The 20,137-nt window shown below is 46.7% G+C and overlaps 1 protein-coding gene across 1 annotated transcript; it reads right to left on the bottom strand.

Annotated features, from left to right (window-relative positions):
* Positions 1-920: 920 nt before the first annotated feature.
* CITED4 (Cbp/p300 interacting transactivator with Glu/Asp rich carboxy-terminal domain 4) lies at positions 921-5,652 on the bottom strand. The gene is made up of 2 exons (XM_078682500.1): positions 5,365-5,652; positions 921-2,758 (listed from the first exon to the last, which is right to left on the bottom strand). The coding sequence occupies exon 2, from the start codon at positions 2,754-2,756 to the stop codon at positions 2,139-2,141; it is 618 nt and encodes a 205-aa protein (XP_078538626.1). The 5' UTR covers positions 2,757-2,758; positions 5,365-5,652; the 3' UTR covers positions 921-2,138.
* Positions 5,653-20,137: the final 14,485 nt, after the last annotated feature.

Here is a 20,137-nt window from a genome sequence, read left to right as displayed (position 1 = left end):
AATGCACCTTGATTGACCACGTAGCACTTTAAACTGTTTACAGATGCGATCACAGATCTTATATAATCTAAAATGTATCAGATGCTATCACAGATCGTTATAATCTAAAATGTATCAGTATTGTCATGTCTGGTGTTCGCTTTTATTGCTACATTGTATTTTTGTGTTTTTATGGCTGCATGCCCAGCCTAATAAAGCTGATTTGACTTGCATTGGTAATGCAGTAAATAAATTAATCAAAATGATATTTCAAAACAGAGTGGAGTTAGGCCTGGTGGTGCCATTGAGGGAGGGAAACAAATAGTCGGTGTGATTTTATAAGTAATAAATAACACAGTGATGCAAATTCTCACATACAAGTGAAGTATGTCAGTAATTACAGCCATATATATGTGTCTTAGAAGCCTCTAGCTTGGGTGTCACCATGGTTCCCCCCTCAGTCCCATGTAGGTTAAAGCCACAAAAACCCTTCACAAATGTTTATTTTAAGGAAAAGATTCTAGGAGCGAAGAACTAGGAACTAAAAAAAGTATATGGGAGCAGCTTTCAACAGTTCACACCCACTCGATCCTACAAATATTCGACAATTTAGATAACAAGACTGTTTTCATATCTGCACTGTACTACCTGAGAAAAAAAACGGATGCATGTTTTATTGCGATATTACATAACTTTAAATCCGTCCTAAACATTTCGAATTACGTACTCATGGCAGTAAGATATAGCATTTAGGAGGTGGTAAACACCAGCCTGTGTAATTTAAGTCCGAAATAAGCCTCCGGCCATGCTCACTGGGTTAACAGACTCACTGGTTAGGCCCACTCAACAACTAACGTATGGCCCTTAAAGTGACCACATTAAACAATTTCATTAATAAAATGCACGATTGATTCAAAATACAAGGACATGAAGAGAAAACGTTAAAGGTTTTTTTGCTTTTATTGAAAAATTCATTTGTACATTCTCGCTTCATTGATCAACAATGAGGAGCCGCAATGTGCAATCATAACAGCAGGGGGCAGTAGCGCCTAGCAGTCGACACAAGTACTTCAGCGGCTGGAAACAGTCACCTTCCCCCTTCAATTGGCTCCCGTGTGCGTCGATTTGCGGGTGAAACAAGCCCTAGCACCGCCTTCTTGTCTGGACTGGGCACCGTCCCAAAAATACTTGTTTTTATAAAGCCGTTTAATGAAGGTCATCAGTAGAACTGCTGAAATACATACAAAAATGCCCCAGCTATGATCTGAAGCCGCGCTTTAAAACTGCAGTGACTTTCCTCAGTCCTCCCCAGGCGGATTCACAATAAATAATTAAAAATAAATAACATTACAATCGGGAATAGTCAGCTTACTACTGTATTTGGTTTCAGAAGTGGGACTTGGGGAGGGAAGGTGCGAGACTGCAGCTTTAGATGCCTAAAGCTTTTTTCCAAAATATTTAAAAATAGCATGATTACTTGTACAGATGTCAAAACGTAGGATACGAATACTAATAAGGCTTAAAGACATATATAGCAACCCTGCTTAGCCTAATCTGTGCCGCAGGTGCTGGGCCAGGAGAAACAGAGCTACCAACAGCTGCGGCTCGTCATTCAAACCGTAGACATGGGACATCTTTCATTTTTTTTTAAATATATCCTCATTTTCCAACACTGACTATATCAACTGGTACAGTGTGGTGCTGGATAGAAAGAGAACATAAAGCGACTATTTCCCAATCACTACAAAGAATGCAGCCATAGAAGGGTGGCTGGCTACTGCGATCCGCACGTTTCACCCACATATTTGGAAGATTCAATGGCAATCTTGGTCGCAATGATACAAATGTCACCATGATGGTGTTCACTGCCGCACAGGTGCAAGCGGAGGAATCACCAGTGCGCTGGCCAACGTGGCCATTAAGCGCGAGGACCGGCCCCATAACACCATTCTGTATACATAGCACGCTGAAGCACTTGCCTTAAACTCCAAAGCAGTCCATACGTTTGTTTTTTTAAATAAAAAGAGCCCTCCCAAGAGGAAAATATATATCCCCCCCACACTGAAAGTGAAAAGCAATCCATCCAGTGCAATTCATCAGTGCCCGATGATTGTCCACGTCAAGGAGACCCCTCCCGCCCCAAACCAAAATGGCAGCCCTCAGCAGCTGACCGTGCTGGGCTGCTGTTTGCTGACAAAGTCTGAAATGAAATCGAACTCGTTCTGTCCCAGGAAGAGCTCGGGCAGCTCCTGGACCCGGTCGAGGCCCAGCTCCAGCACGAGAGAGGTGAGCACCTCCTCGTCGATCAGGTCGGTGTCCATGCCATTGAGCGTGAGGGCGGGGGGCGGCATGTGCTGCAGTCCCGGGTGCTGGAGCGCGGGCCCCATTCTGTACTGCTGGGAGGCCGCACCCATGGGCCCGCCGCCCATGCCCAGGAGCGGGTGCCCTTGGTACTGGGTGTTCAGTTTCTGTAAGTGCATGCTGGCCATGAGCTGCTGAGAGGTCACTGGGCTCATGTACTGCTGCTGGGGCTGCTGTGGGGCCTGGCTGCTGTACATCATGGCGGAGGGCAGCTGGTGGTGTCCCATTTGAGTGTTCATGGCCGGCCTTAGTCTCATGCCCCCGTCCATGTTGGTAGCTGCGTACTGGATCATCTGTCCGTTGGGTAAGGTCCTGATGGAGTGCTGGGGAGGCCCCTGCATGCCATTCGTGCCCATCCGGTAATTCTGCAGTCCGTTCACCCCGTGGGCCATGGGCATCATCATATGATCTGCCATCACTGAAAAGAGACAAGACACCAATTTAGAACACAATTTTAGAGCATGTCTACTTGCATAGCATCCACTCAAGCAATAGAGACTGGGCCAACCCACACAGACCAGAGGCCTGGCATGCAACCCAACTGATTAATCCCTAAATTCCAAGTGACAGTGGAGGCCACCCTCACACAAACCAAACACCTCCTGTTAGATCCCACAACTTAAACTCCACTCTCCCCCCCCCCCCAATAACCTGCAAAGCACGAACTAGAGCACCCTGTCACATAAAACCACTACTCTGGCGTAACTGTGTTCGACTGCTCCTCACTTGAGAACTCAAATGCCAACCCTGTCCCTCAAGTGTGCAGGAGATTATGGTGGGTAAACTAAATTCGAAGAAAGACCCGTTAAATCGCAGAATCAGTCACGCCTACCCACCCAACTAACCTGCAGTTACCCATCGATCAGGGTGGCAAACAGAAGGTAATAGACTAGTTGGGCTCGTTTATTCAGACACCACGTAGGGTGAGTTTTAACTAGAAATGTAGCCATGGCTCTTCGCTCCAATTTACACTAACAAGGGCTAGTGGAGTGTTGGAATAGTAACACCGATGCCCGATCTTCCCTGTAGCCTTTGGACTGCACGTTGGTCACACGCATTTCAATCATTATACACAGACTGACTTCCTTTGACAACAAAGCGAGTTGCTTCCAGTCAGGACACAAACTAAAATCGAAGCCAGGAAAATGCACAAAGGGTAATGTGCCTCAGGCTTCCCCGTCTTCCGCGCTGACAAGGTTATGTGCGGTAGCCCCCACCTGCCACCCACCCGTCAGACACTTTGCATGTCGGCACCCCCGCCAGGCCAGCTTTCTGTACAGACGTCAGCCGATTCTTTTTCTGTCGAATGCATGCATGTGAATTATGTTCACGTTCCCATACAGGCACCCTCATATATACACAAGCACACGACAACTGCGCTGTATACGTAAAAATGAATACCACAAGATTATACCCCATGCACATACCTTTGCTAAACATATGCATGTACTTTATATGTGCACACGCACACAGATCCCAAAGAACCGTCAAATATTCAGAGGCGTGTCGGCGTGCCTGTGTACATATATCACATCTAGTCGCTTGGCTCTCCCAAGCTTGGACTGGCAGCAAACTCGGTATATTATTATGTGTGTATTATGTAAATCTGCACAAGGACCTCCTAAGCCAGTACTTAGCAGCAGGCTTGGGTATATTTTATGTATCAGTACCCGAGTCTCATGGATCTGCAATACTTTACGTTCAGTACATTATATATCCATGGTATATGCCGGCAGCAGGGTCGTTATGTATTTCACATACACATGCTCTAAATCTACTCAAGTCCTTCCCGGGTTCACACTAGCTGCAGTTGTGTATTTCAGATCTTCTTTCAAGTGACCATGGGATCGAGAGCTGCTCCAGAAATAACAGCAGTGCTTGCCGCAGTTGAAAGGAATCCCACAAGACATTCCGCGAAAACAGCACTCTGAACAAAAGTTTAACCCTTCAAGGACCAGCTGCCTCAGCTCCCTCGATACATTATGGGCAGAACAAAGCCCTGAACAGAAGAGCTCTGCACACACCATGTGAAACTCGGTGGCAGAAATCGAGGCACCCCCACATACGGGGGCACAGTGGGTAAATTCATCGATTAAAACAGCATTAGCACCAGTATATACTCAAGCCCCCACCCCATGAGATACCGAGGTAACACCTACCCCTCAAATACACAAAAACTTAAATGAAGATAACATGGATGAACCCATGCAGATAAACATGGTACATCTGCCAAGCACACAGTGACCGCTCCTTGGTGGTACGCACCGAGGGGTGCCTCTCTGTCATCCCCCGCAAGGGGAACAGCAGGGCCCCCGACTGTCCTCTTCCACAAGCAGGCTCAGAGGCGCGAATCCCCACCAAACATGGCAAAATGTACACAGTGCGACCGAAGACCATAACACCCCCTCGCCCCTACTTCCGTGGCAAGGCTGACCCCCTCCCCATGCCCTCGCGGCGAAACAGATCTAATGTCTAGGTCATTACATGATCAAAGACCCCTGCCTGGGAGCGGCAACATCTGACAGAAAGACTCAAAGACCCTGGGTAAACACCCAAGAGGAAAGAAACAATCCGAGCATTGTTTTTCTAAAAGGCGGTGCATTTTCACCCTGTTGATCAGCTCTGTGGTAGCTTGAACTACAACCACTGCAACTAACAATAGTGCCCTCGTGGCTACGAGCCTGTGTGTTGCATCTGCAGGCCCTTTGTTCGGCACCTTTCCACCCGGTGACCTTGCACTGTCTCCAACTTTAAGCAGTCGTTTTCGGGGCAGTTGCCGCAGCTTTGTCTGTCAATTCACTGTGCACTGAAAGACCGCGCATTGTCTCCAGCTACACCCGTTGCTGCTCTGCACGCCCGTCCATTTTGCACTCACAGCGTCAGACTGCCTTCCGTTCCGCGTGGATGTTGGTGCAGGTGCATCTATCAAGCCATAGTGCACTCCTACACCTTGCACCACCTAAAACACCCCTCCCTCCTGCGCAGCCAGCTCCCCTCGCCAGCCCACTATTAGCGCGTACCTACCCCGATCACTGGAGAGCTCGCGTTGTCCCCTCTGCAGTCCAGAACCGGCAACACACCAATGGAGAACCAAGACCCCAAATACAACGGCTGCGAGTCAGCAGCACTCTAGATCCCTTGGCGACAAAAAAAGCCAGATCCGGGTGTGCAGAGCGCGAGGTGCTCAGGCAATCCTGGGACAGCAGCTCTGCAAAGCTCCAGCAAAAACAAACAAAGGCGAGCCCAAGCCGTCGCCCTGCTTCTCCGCCTTCGAGACTCAACGATACCGCAACTAGCAGCGCCAGTACTGCCGCAGCGGCCCCAGCTTACAGTATATATAAGCACGGAAATGTTCAGCGGAGAAGGGGGCGGCCAACCACCACGCCCAGCCTCGGCCCATTGGAGGCACAAAAGAACTAACAGCCGTCGGTGCGGCCCACAGTAAAAACAAACGACGGTTCCACGAAAGACACGCTCTTGCGCAGCATGGAAAAATAGCCACATCTGTAAAGGCTCCGTTGATATTACAGATCTTAAAGAATAAAATAATATCAAAGTAACATTGACGACAAAGGTCACAAATGTGTAATATGTTTTATAAAATTTAAATCAAGTGATTACTGCATGAAGCAAAAACTTTATTTTTTTTTACACAAAATATATTTTAGAGCAAGCTAGGGACAGAATAATTTAAAACATCAAAATAAATTGAGTTTGCAGAAACATTATTTAAAGGGATTTAGAAGTCTTTCTCTCACACGCAGTATATTGTTGATAAAATCGTTTATCGAAATGGTTGCTGAGCAGATATCCTTTCATTGTTGGTCTGTCTTTTGTTTCCATGACTTCTTGGATTCGCCGCCCATCTGTTTTTGTTTAGCTCAGGGTGTAGGGGTTGTGTCAATTGCATCACAAAGGCCGGAGTTTAGAGGCAGATTAAAAGGAGGAGGCCCCAATACCTCCCTCAGCACACAGCTTCCCGCATGTTTGCCCTGTCGACGGTGTCATTACAGGATAAAGAGAAGAGGAAAATATTTGCCAGTTGGTTTCCTGTAGTGTTTTTACAGGGTCGGATAGATTACTGGGGGCGGCAGCAGGAAGAGACAGCGCGGCACGTGATGCAGAGGCTTAAGCCTCCTGCCAACTCAGGGGTCATTGACTTTCTTTGTTAATGCGTTTTAACTTTGATGTTAGCCGAACACATTGATAGACTGCATAGGTGTATGACAGAAAGGCTGCTGAATGCCCGGGTGTTACAAGTCACCGCACCCAGAAAGCCCAAAGGGGACATACAGGAAGGCATGACACTGTCGGACCAGAAGCGTTTCCTGAGTTTATGGACTGTGTAGCAGGGCTAAAGCCCACCTCCCATCCTCCGACCCTTTCCCCCAGCGCCCCATTTGTTCTTTCATTCATAAACAATGGCCCACTAAAGAAAATTCATATAAATATTTTACAGAACTATGCTTTGTCAATACTTCCATGTTTGGTCTTGCCAATCGAGCGTCATTCTTTTATTGAATTATATTTACAAAATTCCAGCTGAGCTTTTTAATGGGCTACCTGTCACAGATGGAACACTACACTCACACACGCAGCCTCCTACACCTTGATGCTGGGCATGGCCCCAGGAAATAGATAAAGGCGTCGTGAGTGCATGGGGTCAGATGATACAAAACCCTAACCAGTGACTGTCTCCTTGGTGTGCCTTTGGCTGGGATACAATTACTGGCGATAAGGCAGGCTGTACATATCCTGCACCTCCACTTTGTCGTCAGCGCAAATGAAAACCAAGTAACAACATACCATGTTGGGCCCCTCCGTGTGAGCTGCACATCACAGCGGAGGCAGAGAGCGGCCCATCCAGCCATGAAGGCCATTGGCATCATGCGTTCTAGCAGACTAAGTTCAAGCAGGTAATAGGACTTAGCTCTTGCTTGTCAGCTCATGCCGGGCCAAATAAGAAACCTGCCTGCACTTCATGAGGGTCATCTCAGCCCTTCCCCCGCTTACACTGAGCAGCAGCAATCATTGCGCTACAGGGAGATGTGGAGAAATGAACATGACAAAGTTGACCACTCAATCAAATCAAATAACAATCTAACCAAAACCTTCTTCACTGCCTTCTGCTGGCAAGAATCACATGCTCATGATGAACAGGCACTTGTGACTAAGATACATTCACCCGTCCAATGACGGACAATGACAAATATGGGGTAGCCAACCCCATAAAAGATACCCAGTGAAGGGTCCAGTGCCTTCTGGCTCTCACCAGTTTAACAACCAGGTGACCACTTTAGGGGCACGCAGCTATGTCCTATACACCAGTTGTGTGGTGGTATCAACCCACCTCCACCGTTCAGTGTGCTGAAGGACCCAGCTATGGCAGCGCCAGATGGCTTTTGCGGGTAGCAGGGCTAAACTACTACTTCCATCTATGATAGTAACCAGTGGTGAAGATAAAGGTCCCTTCCACTGCACTACGCTAGACAGGAGATCTTCAAATTATTCTGCACCTACCAAACACCATTGATGAACACAAATATAAAAAAGCCACCGCTGCTCTGAATGCTCATTTCGATCTGAAAATGTACCTTGACCATGAGTGTTTCAAAATGAGACGGGCTCAACAGAGGTAAGGTGAATCCATCTTCTAAGCAAGATTGTGAAAACTGGTGCTTACCTGCATAGAGGATTGCACAAACAAAGAGGTGACAGAGAAAGTTATCTAGGGCTGCAGGTTGGTGGTCCTTCATCAACTCATCCTCTGGAAACATGGTATTGTTATTGGATGGAATACATTAGCAGGATTCCAGGAACTGTTGAGTAGGCAGACAAAGCAGGTTAAATCCACTTTGGCCAAAGTAATAGTAAAAGATTAGCCACAAGAGCCACATGAAATTAAGGAGGACGTTGGATGCCATCTGGAGGTGGTGGGCCCCCAAAGGGAGGAGAAGCCTTGCAAAGAAGGCAGAGATGACAGTAAGAACTGTGAACATTTCGGCCTGTCACTGCTCTCGCAGGGTTACTGTCCCACTCTTGGGAAAACATGCTGAACTGTGGCCTCGTCAACCACTTTGCAAGGGATACATTTATTTTTTATTTAGGAAGTTTTCTATAGCGCTGTCAAGACCCGGAGGTAGCAGAGCGCTTTACAGTAAAAGAATGACAAAAATCTGTATAAACATATACATAACATAAACATGAACATGAACATAACATATGTGAGGTATAAGCATTCAATGAGTGACATTGTAAGCGGAACATGGGTGACTTGGACTTGGGGAGAGGAGTTGGCCTAAAAGGCTAAGGCGCTCGACCTCGGACTTGGGGATCTGGGTTCGAGCCTCGGTAACGACGCCAAAAACCTCCTGTGATTCTGGGCAAATCACCTAATCTCCCCGTGCCTAAAAAATGAAAGTGTGTCCTCATGTAACGTAATTGGTGCTATGTAAAGCGCTCTGATACCTGATTCGGTTCGGGTCTAGCTCGCGCTATATAAAACTCTGCAACAACAAAAAAACAAAACACTTTGCAAGGGATACATGAAGTAACCACCAAACTACAGCGCACCCTGTGACGATCTACGCATGGTCACTGACAACATCGATAGTGAACATCCATATCACAACACATGACAGCCAGAGACAAGCCGTGAAGAAGATGATGACTAGGACATCTCCATAATATTCGTTTTTACTTAAACCACCAACTGAAAGAGGATCCATCCCACATGTTTTGTGCAAACGCATGGGCTGATCATCACAGAGCTTGACGATACAGGGGCATTCATGAATGTAAGGAGCCTAAATCCGTTCTACCTACTAAAGCTACACCTCGAGGCTCACACACATGTCCTCTAAAATCTTCACCTGTGGGGCTCTAAACCATTTGCCTTTGCACTCATATTCAGCATAGAAATCAGTCATGGCGTAGCCACAAGCTCAACAAAATTCTTTGGGTCCATCACAGGAGTGGGCACTGTGCTGGGTTGTACAACAGTGGAGGAACTTGAACTAATACAGTTTGCTTACTGCATTGATTTGCGAGAAATTGAAAAACTACTGAACAACTTAAAATATCTATTCAAAGACCTTGGCTGCCTGAAGGGACCCCACCCCTCCTACATCGCACAGCACACAGACCCACTACAGGAGATTACCCTTCCATCAGTAACCATTGATCGAAGGTGAACTCATAAAGCTAGAGAAGCTGGTTGTCACTGAGATGTTTTCTGGCCCTGCACTGTCGGTTTCGCCAGTGGAGGTTTGCTTCAAGACAAAACAACCTGGGGCCATGAGGGTGCATTGATATGTGAGTCCCAGACAAGACTATCAAGCTAGAAAGACACATCACACGTGTCATAAACGACCTCATAAATGAGCTGAGTGGAACTCACTGCTTTTCAAAGCTTGTTCTCAATGTTGTTGGCTAACACCAACTGGTAATAGACAAGGATGCCCTTTCCTAACAGCATTTTCAGTCCATTCTAAAGGAGGCTGAACATATTTATCTCATTTGTAGCACTAGTTTTTCAAAACGCCATTAAATAAACTTTAACCTGTCTTTAAGGGATCCGATGTCAATGATGACATCCTAATTAACGCAAACAACATCCACAAACCCCATAGGTGCCCAGGAGTGACTCTGAAATATCTAAAAGACCTTGGATTGATGCTACATCAACAGAAATGTTAATTTCTAAATCTAGAAGTACAGTTCTACAGCTGTCTTCTCCACAGTAGGGTGGACAAAATTGAAACTTATTTGATGTCACATTCTGTTACCCTTGATATGTAGTTTCTATGTTCACTTTGAACACCACACACCCTTTTTTGATTAACTTGATGGCGTAAGTTACATAAATAGCAAATAACCTTGATTGTCTTGATGTGTATAGTTTTAGTTCTCCTTTCGACATACTTTTACCCATGAGTATTGCCATTGAGCTAAACTATTATCATCTATTATACACATTGTCCACAAGAACCAGTGTTTCTTGCTATATAATAGATACCCTGTTTCAATGTGAGTAGGTTGGTCCTTGTTTTCCTGTACACGTCTCTTTGCTGGTGCAGCACCACAGCCTCTCAGAATCGATAAATATAGACTCTAAGTACCAGCGGTTCCAGTTCTTGCTGTCATATAGACCAGGGTATAACAATACAGCATGCTAATTAGCAGGCACCCAGCCTTTAACTGAACATGCCACTGTGGCAGAAGACTACATAAATAGCAGTGCACAGATACTGTGCCCAAAGGTGCTGTCACTGAAGTACATCAAGCAGAGTATGCCCCAAGATGGATGCTTCCAGAGGCGATACCTGTGACCACAGCTAACTGATGGAATTCGTTCCTCTTGGAATCTCAGGATCAAGACAAAACAAGATGGCTGTATCTCCAGACTTCATGGAAAGTCTGCAGCAAACTTAATGCCATCTGTGGCGGTGTTCTACTCCTGGACGACCGTACTGCTGTACCCCAGTCTCTCCAACACTACCTAACTCATCTTGTGCACCAAGAGACTGCAAAGACCAATGCCAAACTGAGGGAAAATATGTGGTTCCTGGGCATGGATACCCTGGTTGTTCAAGTATCAGATAGTGCAGATAATATCAGGCCACAGGGGCACAAGCACGAGTAGCTCCCATGATCACAGAAGAGGGGTGCACAAAGCCATGGCATGAGAGTTGCACCAATTTCAGGTCTCCCAGATCAGAATCACTTGGGTGCATACACAAAATTCCCAGCTAAGGAGGTAGTCCTATTGACTGCATTTGAAAATGTACATTCTAAACTAGAAGAAAGTGCTGGGAACCTTCAGACTGCCCACCACCATCAAGACAATGATCCACGCTTCCAAGCAATTGAGTTTCAGCTGTATGTCAAATTCTTACGCATTCATCCTCGAAGGATCGCTTGTAGGTGGCTGTAGGCAAATAAAATATTTGAATGGATAATGTAGTCTCTCATTAAAATATTTGAATATGGCTTGAGCTTAATACAGATTTGGAACTAGCAATCCACATTTTCCTGTGAGTTTATTGGAACACAACCTGCTGAAGACTGGCAGACCTGTTATTTGGCCGTTGAATGGCAGACACTATTCCATGGTCACTGACTCGGTCCTTGGCATCCTCTGACCAGGTCCTCAGTCAACAGAAGTGGGAGAACAAAGAAGTTACCAGCAAGGTGAAAGGGTCAAAGACAGGAACATACAAGTAAGGGAAACACTTCTGATCAAAAACCATAACTGTGGCAGCAGCTTCAGTCTGCCATTTGATTATGAACCTTGGGCTGTGACTGCATGGAAGAGCACATGGTCACTGCTCAGATAAGAAGAGTGGTAGTGACTGAAAGTTGTCCTTCTTTAGGAAATGAAAGCAACAGACTGGCACATCACTCAAGAGCCAGACAGCACACCAGACCTGGAGATGAGCAAGTGGGCTGAGTGGACTGCACTGTCACCATGCACCTGTCCTCCACTCCAGGGCGCCCGAGGTTCAGTCAGACTAGACCCTAAGACATAAGTCACTAACAGCACAACCAGCAATACCCCCTGCGTGAAATGTCTACCATATCTGACTGAATCCACAGCATTCCCTAAAGCCGCATGACTACGCTTGGTAACCTGAACTTGGAACTTAGAGCAACAAAGAACCAGTTTGTTATCTATGTTAGAGAGAAATGTAGTGTGCCGGCTGGCACAGATGTAACTGCACAGGTACTCGTGCACACTGATGCCTTGCATGCCACCAGGAAATAAATAAAGTCTGACTGAGCACTTGGGGTCCGACGACGTAAGACCCTAAACAGTGACTGTCTCTTTCTTGGCGGTGCTGCAGCATGAATACCAAAAGTTCTGCCTCAGTCAGGGCCGGATTGGCCGTAGTGGGCACTGGGCATTTTCCAAGTGTGCCGGAAGGGTGGGGGCCGGTTTTGGACCAGTGGGGGCAGTTTTTGCAGCAGTGCTGCAATATCTGCCCCTGTAACAAAAGCAGAAATTGTTTCCCACCAGCACCATTGTAAATAACTAGTGCTACTATTACTCAATTTAATGGTACTTTTTCTGTGTTCACCTCCACCCAAAGGCAGTGCCCTTGTTCTCTCAACATTATAATTCCTCAAATTCACCTACTCTCTGGAATCCTCAAAGGTTGTGCATCGTAAGCCTGAATCACTGTTTAAGCATGTGGTGTCTTCCAAAGGGCTGCCTTGAGCAACACGCATTCCGCAGTGGGAAGGTTACTTATTGTACAATAAGGAAGTGAAGGAGACATTGGTTTGTGTAGGAGTCTGCGTGCAGTACAGCCTTTAAAAATAGAACGCATACCTTGTTCACGAGCCGTTTCACAGCTTACCCTGCTCCCCCACACAGCATACTGTTAGTAATAAAATGTCGTCAAACTGCGGTTGGGAAGGCAGCACAGGCAGGTACAATACCCGCCCTTTTGCAGCATTGTTTTATGTGCATTGAAGTCAGTCCAGCAAAAGCAGTTATCACTGTTGTAAACATTTCGAAACTATGGAGATTTGCACAGTGTTTCACAATATACAACAGCAAACACTTAGGTAATGACTTACCTGTACAGCCTTCCCTTTAAAGGAATTTAGCACACAGTGAATTCCTTATGCGTACTTCGGATTGTGGGTGGCACGTGGCCAGAATCTGGTACCTTCCTAGCGACGTGTGCAACATTGTGCCTATCCCAACTGGCGAGTGCCCTGTACCATTTAATCTTCTGTACCCGTGTCCTGCACTGCCTTGTAATGCATCTGTTCTTATATAAAACATATTGGCATTGAATGGCAACATAGTTGGCATTCTTAGATTCCAGTGACATGAATCACCTATTGTTGTGCATGAAGAGGGAGCAAACAAAGAGAGCTCAGTCCTCCCTTGTTCCCAATCATCTGCCGGTTTCTGAGGTGGCGTTGCTGCCTCCTTAGTGGCGCGCAGTGACATCTGGAATTACAGGGTGTGACTGACCCAGATTACTTCTTGTAATTGTGAATGCATGAGAGTGAGATACCACTTCCAATGCTGGACGCTGTTCTTATTTCTGTCCGAGTGTACACTGGTATAGGCCAGAGGACGTGCTCTATGATGCAGTATTCTATAAACATTTTATTGAACATGAACCCTGCGCCCTTGCCTGCATTTGGTACTCTCTTCCTCCTGTTACAAAATACCTGCCCATCTTTAATATCTCTGATGATGATCAAAATCAGGCAAGATAGGCCACCCCTTCAGGCTACTTCAGGCAGTCTTTCCATTGATGCTTTTTGATGATTTATGCAGTGATTGGATTACTGAGAGGTTCGCCTGACCTTCTTTTCTAGCTAATTGATTTCCTTTACAGACACAGAAACAAGGAAGTGAAGAAACTATGTTTCCCACAATCCTCTTTGCTTCCCAGCAGGAAGACACATCCTATAAGTCCCTCCCTGGTACATAAAAGAAGCCCTACTCTTTTTAGCCTTTCTTGCTGCCACGCATGCCACAGATACGCTAATTGATTTTGCTATTGAAATATTCATTTAAATTGCCTTATCACTCTCTTGCATTGCGCTAAAAAGACTTATGCTGTATGTCTTTACTGCTTAGCTTTCGTGCTGTGAAAGGCTTCGCCACCAATACCATAGGACTATTTGTTTCAGGTGAGATCTTGCTTGTTTGGTTTTGCTCATGTCTGGGACACAGTCAGTTCCCCCCACCTCTCAGACCCAAGAGCTTTTGATTTAAATCACTGTACAGCTGATGCTGTGCTGCTCCTGGTCTTGTTCCTTCCACCCCTTTTTTTATTTCTGAGTGTTGGCCACATCTCTTCTTAGCGTCGGGTTCTTTGAAAATGGCCTACTGAGAGAAGTGAAAGTAGAGAGGATGAAAGAGGGAAAGAGAGATAAACGTGTTGGGGGATCAAATACTGTCATAAAGGAGAAGAATATAATGAAAACACAATAGACTCCAAATTATTGAAACTCAAAGGTGGTAGGGTAAATACCAAAGCTTCACTCAAAGACCCACCGTCCCTCAGATCTTACCATAAGATAGCACGGGGAAAAAGTGGCATTCTAGGTCTGTGCATTACTGCATCACCACTGGATAAAATCAGGACAAGGCAGAGAAGAATGATATTGAGACTAACACAATGTCCACCTGATCACTCCTTGTAAGCCCCAGAGATGCTCTTCTGTCTGGTTGCGACTGGGGTGGGAGGGAGAAGTAGCTGTAACCAAAACTAGAACTAAAGATACCTACCTTATACAGGATATCCCAGATGGCCTGGGAAGTGTGTTACATATCCAAATACGTATGAGCTTTTAGCAGAGGAAAATTATTTTGATTTCCAAGAGGAAGGAGAAGCAATGGCTTGATGGGAAGTGTATGGCGACAGTAGCTCATCAATGCAAGGTGCATAGTCATTACCTCCTCGTCAGCCCTCCCCATCCCAGTCCTTACTAATGAGCATAGCTCCTCCCACCAGAAACTCCCAAGCAACTAAAAACCCATCCCTTCCCTCCAGGCCACACCCACACCCTAAGGCATATAACCATGTGACCCGCCCATCAACATCCTGCTTGTTTTTTCTGCGGAATTCCTTTCCTGGCAACTTAGTCGTGGGGGGGTGCTGGCCCGGTGCCTCCTTTCGGGTGAGTGTGAAACGGCCTGCTGGGCGGCCGTTTGATCCCCTGTTGTACTTGTTTTTGTCATGTGCTTTTGAGTCCCTGCTTTAGCGGGACCGTGGGGTTGGGGGGCCTTGACTGCCTGGTGTGGGGTGGTGTCTCCCTGCTCCCCTCTTCCGGGTATGTTCCCTGCCCTAGCGGGAACACCCAGGGAGGGAGGGGAGGTGTGTTGGGCGCGGCTAGCTTCTCTGCTCGCCAGTGGTGTGGCAGTTTGGCTCCTCCTTGGAGGTGTGTTTGGGGGCTCGGTGCTCGTCTCGGGCCGGTGTTTCCCTTTTTTGTTTGGTTTCCTGGGTGGTTTCATTGACTGTGGCCGGTGCTTTGGGAGGATGGGACTCTGTCTACTGGGGCTTCGTGACCTTGGTTTCTCCCTGGCCTCTTTCTCCTGCCACGGGTCGCTCCCTGCCCCTTTTAGGGGACGTTGCTTTGGTTCATGCAGTGGGCCGTGGTGGTTGCAATACTGTGCCTGTATGCTACCATTGCAAGTGGAATCTACTCTCTCTTTATGTCCTATTTAGGGCTGCCTGTTCTTTCTAGGGTGCGTTCCGTTTGTCCTTAAGATTGGGGGCGCCCTGGTGTTCTGAATGTGTTGGGCTGCGCCTTGTGACACATGCCTGGGGCTGGTACTTTGGGGAGTCGGGACTCTGTGTGCCGTGGCTGCGTGTCCTTGGTTTCTCCCCTGGCCTCTTTCTCCTGCCGTGGGTTGCTCTTTACCCCTTTTGAGGGGCATTACTTTTGTTTATGGCGATGACCCGTGGTGTTAGCACGACTTGTCTTCCTGCTGGTGCCTCCCCTCTTCCGGGTTGGTTTCCTGCCCTGGCGGGTTCACCCGGGGAGGGAGGGGAGGTGTGTTGTGCACAGCTGGCTTCTCTGCACGCCAGTGGCATGGCGGTCTGGCCTCCTTTCAGGTAAGGCTTTCTGTATATCCCATGGTCGGTTCGGTTGGCCTGGCCTCTTTCTGCCTTGGGTCCTCCTGGGGTTCGTGGTGGTCTGGTCGGACTGTGTGATGGTGGTGTGTTAGGTCATCCGCCTTTGGTGTGCAGGGATGGCTTCTCTTGACGGTTCGGCTGTTCGGTGGGGGGGGCAAGTTCTTCTTTGTGGCCCCTTTGGACTTTACGTCGGCCGGGGGTTTTTCTTCCCTAGCGGCTCTCCTGCGTGGGGTGTTTCCCTCCCTGTCCATGTTAAGCCTCTTGCTGTCCTGGTTCGGGGTCCCGTGGTTGGTCCTGTTTTGCGTCTCCGGGGATTGCCTTGGGTTGAGGTTGTTCTCTGGTTTGGTCAGGCGCTGTCTGAGGGGTGGTTGCCCTGTCCTTCTGTTGTACTGGGGCCTGCTGTGTGCTTTTCCCCCGATTGCGCTGGTTTCGCGGGTCCTGCTGTGGGTTGGACTGGGTCGGGCCTCGTTTGTCTTGGTGGCTCTGGTTTGGTCTGGGTGACCTTGGCTCCCTCTGTTGTGGTTGGCGGAGGGGCCTTGCTGGTGTTTGCCGGTGGTCCCTTGTTGTTTCCCCTCTGTCTCGTGGTGTTGGTCCGCTTGCGGGTTGGCTGTGGTGTGTCTGGACCTTCTGGCTTTGGGGTGTTCTTCTGTGGCTGAGTTTTATTCTTGGTTCGGGAGCCCTTCGCCTCTCCTGTCCTGTGCCTGTCATGGGGTTTTCTTTCCTGGATTGCTGTCCGACACGGGGTGTGTCTGCATTGGTTTCCGGGGCGTGTCTTGGGTTTCTGGGCGGTTGGCTCCGACTTGGGTCAGGCTGTGTCCTCCCTGCGAGCTCTGTGGGCGGAGGTGTTGGCCTTTCGGGGTTCGGGCATTGGGCCGGTGCGCCCCTTGGTGTCCGGGTGGTTATGGAGTTGTTTCCTCCTGGCGCCGTTCTTTCGTTCCTTTGCTCCTTGTTGGAGTTTCTGGTTCTGCCTGTTTTCTGTCCAGTTCCTCTTTCTGGGGTTTGGGTGCAGCTACTCTGTTTGGCGGTTGTGCGGGCTCTGGAGGTGTGCCTCCTTCCTGCTGTGCCTTTTTTATGGGGTGGTTTTCCCTTTTTGTTGCCTTTAGGCTGGCTGGTCGTGTTCTGGGGCCTTCTGTGGCTGCTCTCCACCAGTGGCTGTGTTGGCTGTGCAGCCTGCTGTTGGGCTTGTGGTGTGTTGGCGCCTGGGTCGGTTCGAGGTTCCTCGCCTCGGGGGTGGCTGCTTATTGGGCTTGCTTCCGGGGGGGCCTCCCTGGCCGTGTTCTGCATGAATGATGCTGGGTGTTCTCCTCGAGCTTTTATGTCCTGTAGTCATTGAGTGATGTGTGGGACTGTGTTTCCTGGGTTTGGGGACGCTGGGTTGCGTTCTGCTCGGTTTGTCTGACTTTCTGCTTTTGCGGCTTGAGTCTGTTTTGATACTATGTGAAGCCGATTCTCGCTTTGGTATCTGCTCATTAGTAAGGACTGGGACGGGGAGGGCTGACAAGGAGGTAATGACCGGTTACTCACCGGTAATATTCATTACTCTGAGTCGTAGCCCTCCCCGTCCCAGTCCTGGTTCCCATCCCTCCCTCATTGTTCGGCTTCTTGTGCTTGGTAGTACAGGATGTGGATGGGCGGGCCACGTGGTTATATGCCTTAGGGTGTGGGTGTGGCCTGGAGGGAAGGGATGGGTTTTTAGTTGCTTGGGAGTTTCTGGTGGGAGGAGCTATGCTCATTAGTAAGGACTGGGACGGGGAGGGCTACGACTCGGAGTAATGAATATTACCGGTGAGTAACCGGTCATGTGTTGAGCAGACAGAGAAACTTTCAAATACCCTATGTGGAGTTGAATAATTCTTTTTATAAGAACATCATGAGCCACGTTGAAATCATCAAGCAAAATCAAAATAAAATCAAAAGGAGATACAAACGACTTGTGGTAGATTTGCCAAGAAAGTAGAGGAACTATCTCGGAGGGTCAAAGTGCTAGAAGATTGTGCAAAGATAATAAAACCATAAATGAGCAGGTAATTGTTATTTTGAAAAGTAGTGAAAGAAAAACTCAAGTTTAAATGGAAAACGTTTGGGAATCATATGAGAAGGAATAATCTGATATTGAATGTGCTTGAAGCTGCAGAAGTCAGGACAAGAAAACATATGTTATTAGGATTTCATTATAAAGTGTTTTAGGAATTAATTAATTGATTGATCTTGAATATGAAGTTCAAAGAGCTCCTAGAAATAATTTTAGTCTGTGCTTAAGCAGAAAAACACACACACACACATACACAAAATTTGCTAAAGACATCACATTCATGGAAAGATCTGTTTTTCTCATGCAACGAAGACAGACATCAGGAGTTTGGAAAATGAATGTAAACATTAAAGAACCTGGATGCTATGATGCAGATGAAGTTCCCAGCAAAGCATAGAATTATTGGCACTACAAAAGGCATAACCTAAAGCTGGTTAAACAGGTGGATACATTGATTAAAGAAATCCAGCAGAAGGTATTGTATGAAAGTAAAACATACGTTCTGTGAGGGAAGAACCTTATGGAGATGATGTCTTATCGTTGTCCTTCATCAAAGCTCTCTCTGAAGATGATCTCTTACCCCTACTTACCAATTTCAACCCCTCCCCTTCTCAAGGCATCTTTCCAGAAGCTCTAAAGACAGGCCAGATCCTCCCTCTCCAAAAGAAGTCTACACAAGACCCTGATGGCCTTTCTTACTGCACAACTACAAGTCGCTGCGGCAGAGAAACCACTGCCATATACATCGCAGATGGTGCCCTCAATACTACAGATGAAGTCGACCCCTGTCTTCTGATATTGGTGGACCTCTCAGCTGCTTTCGACCCAGTTGACCATCCACCCTCGTACGCACCCTGAGTTCTCGAATAGGATTCATCTGCAATGTCCTTGACTGGTTGTCCTACCTTTTCAATCAACACCAGTTTGTGCACATGCACACTTCCAGGTTACAAAAGATCCCTATCACCTGTAAAACCTCCCAGGTCTCCATACTGCTCATGTCATCTTCAACCTATACATGGAGCCATTTGGTGCTCTACTCACAAATAACGGATATAGGAACAACAAAGGTTCTAGGGAATATACCTTTTGATATTTGAGCAAGCAATCAATGAATGCAAGCAAGTTTTGTTTGCATGAATTGCAACAACTCATCAATAAAAAATTAAGAAAAAGAAAAAGAGTGCATGAATATAGTTTTCAAAACGGGTTTGAATTATTACCAATCAATCCAATCTTTGCAGAAAAACATATAACAATCCAATACAAAACCAATTAGTGCATAACATATTACACAAACAAATGCATTTTGGACATTACACAGTGTTAACAAAAGACAGAATAATGGCAAAGGGTTTACAATTCAGCCAACTGGTTCACAAGAATGAAGACAGTAATGGATATCCCAGTTTGCTAATAGGGCGTCTACGGTGTTTCGACCCTGGATAGGAATAATTTGGAGCAGAAAGATCAAAAAAGTGTCTGGACCAACGAAGGGATTAAATCACACCGATTTGCTTCAAGGAAAAAATCGGTTGTTTATGACGAATTGTAATAGTCCCAAAGGGAGATGACAACTCGCAAATAACAGCATCAAAATTGGCCAATATGCAGATGACACACAACTTCTACTTGAAAGTCTCCTCTGCTTTAGACATCCAATGTATCAAACACTGCTTGTATACTGTGGATTTTATCTGTGCATTTCCAGTTAATTCAGTAAAAACACATCAATTAAAACAATTGGGTGCTGATGGGGTATCACCCACTGATCTCGTGTGTCATCAACAAGTCTATTTAGCATTATACCTCAGCTGGTATAGTGTCTCCCTTTTTTATCCTTTCACGTCCCGAATATGGGTTCGTTAATTGTAAACAAAAGTATATAGTCCCCTTTCCAAGAAACAATGTTAAATGAATGGCCATATAACAATAAAATAATTGATTTCTTATTTATTCATTTCTCTCCTTATTGCAAACAAATTCTGTTCCATTATTGTGGTTCCATCCCACATATATTCAACAAATCATTAATATGAGAAAATGACAATCCTCAATGCATTTCGGACCTTAGGTCCTTCTACAGGAGGTATATTAAATGCCCATTTTGTGAAAGTGACTGACTGTCTGCAATTCATGTGTGCCCAAATGG

Source organism: Lissotriton helveticus, chromosome 3_1 (assembly GCF_964261635.1).
Source record: "Lissotriton helveticus chromosome 3_1, aLisHel1.1, whole genome shotgun sequence".
Taxonomy (NCBI): Eukaryota; Metazoa; Chordata; class Amphibia; order Caudata; family Salamandridae; genus Lissotriton; species Lissotriton helveticus.
The sequence above is the reverse complement of the archived record's forward strand: the minus strand, read 5'-3'. Positions and strand labels throughout refer to the sequence as shown.

What these genes read in the sequence shown, in the direction of transcription:
- CITED4 (XM_078682500.1), bottom strand. Translation starts at nt 2,756, where the DNA reads ATGGCAGATCATATGATGATGCCCATGGCCCACGGGGTGAACGGACTG.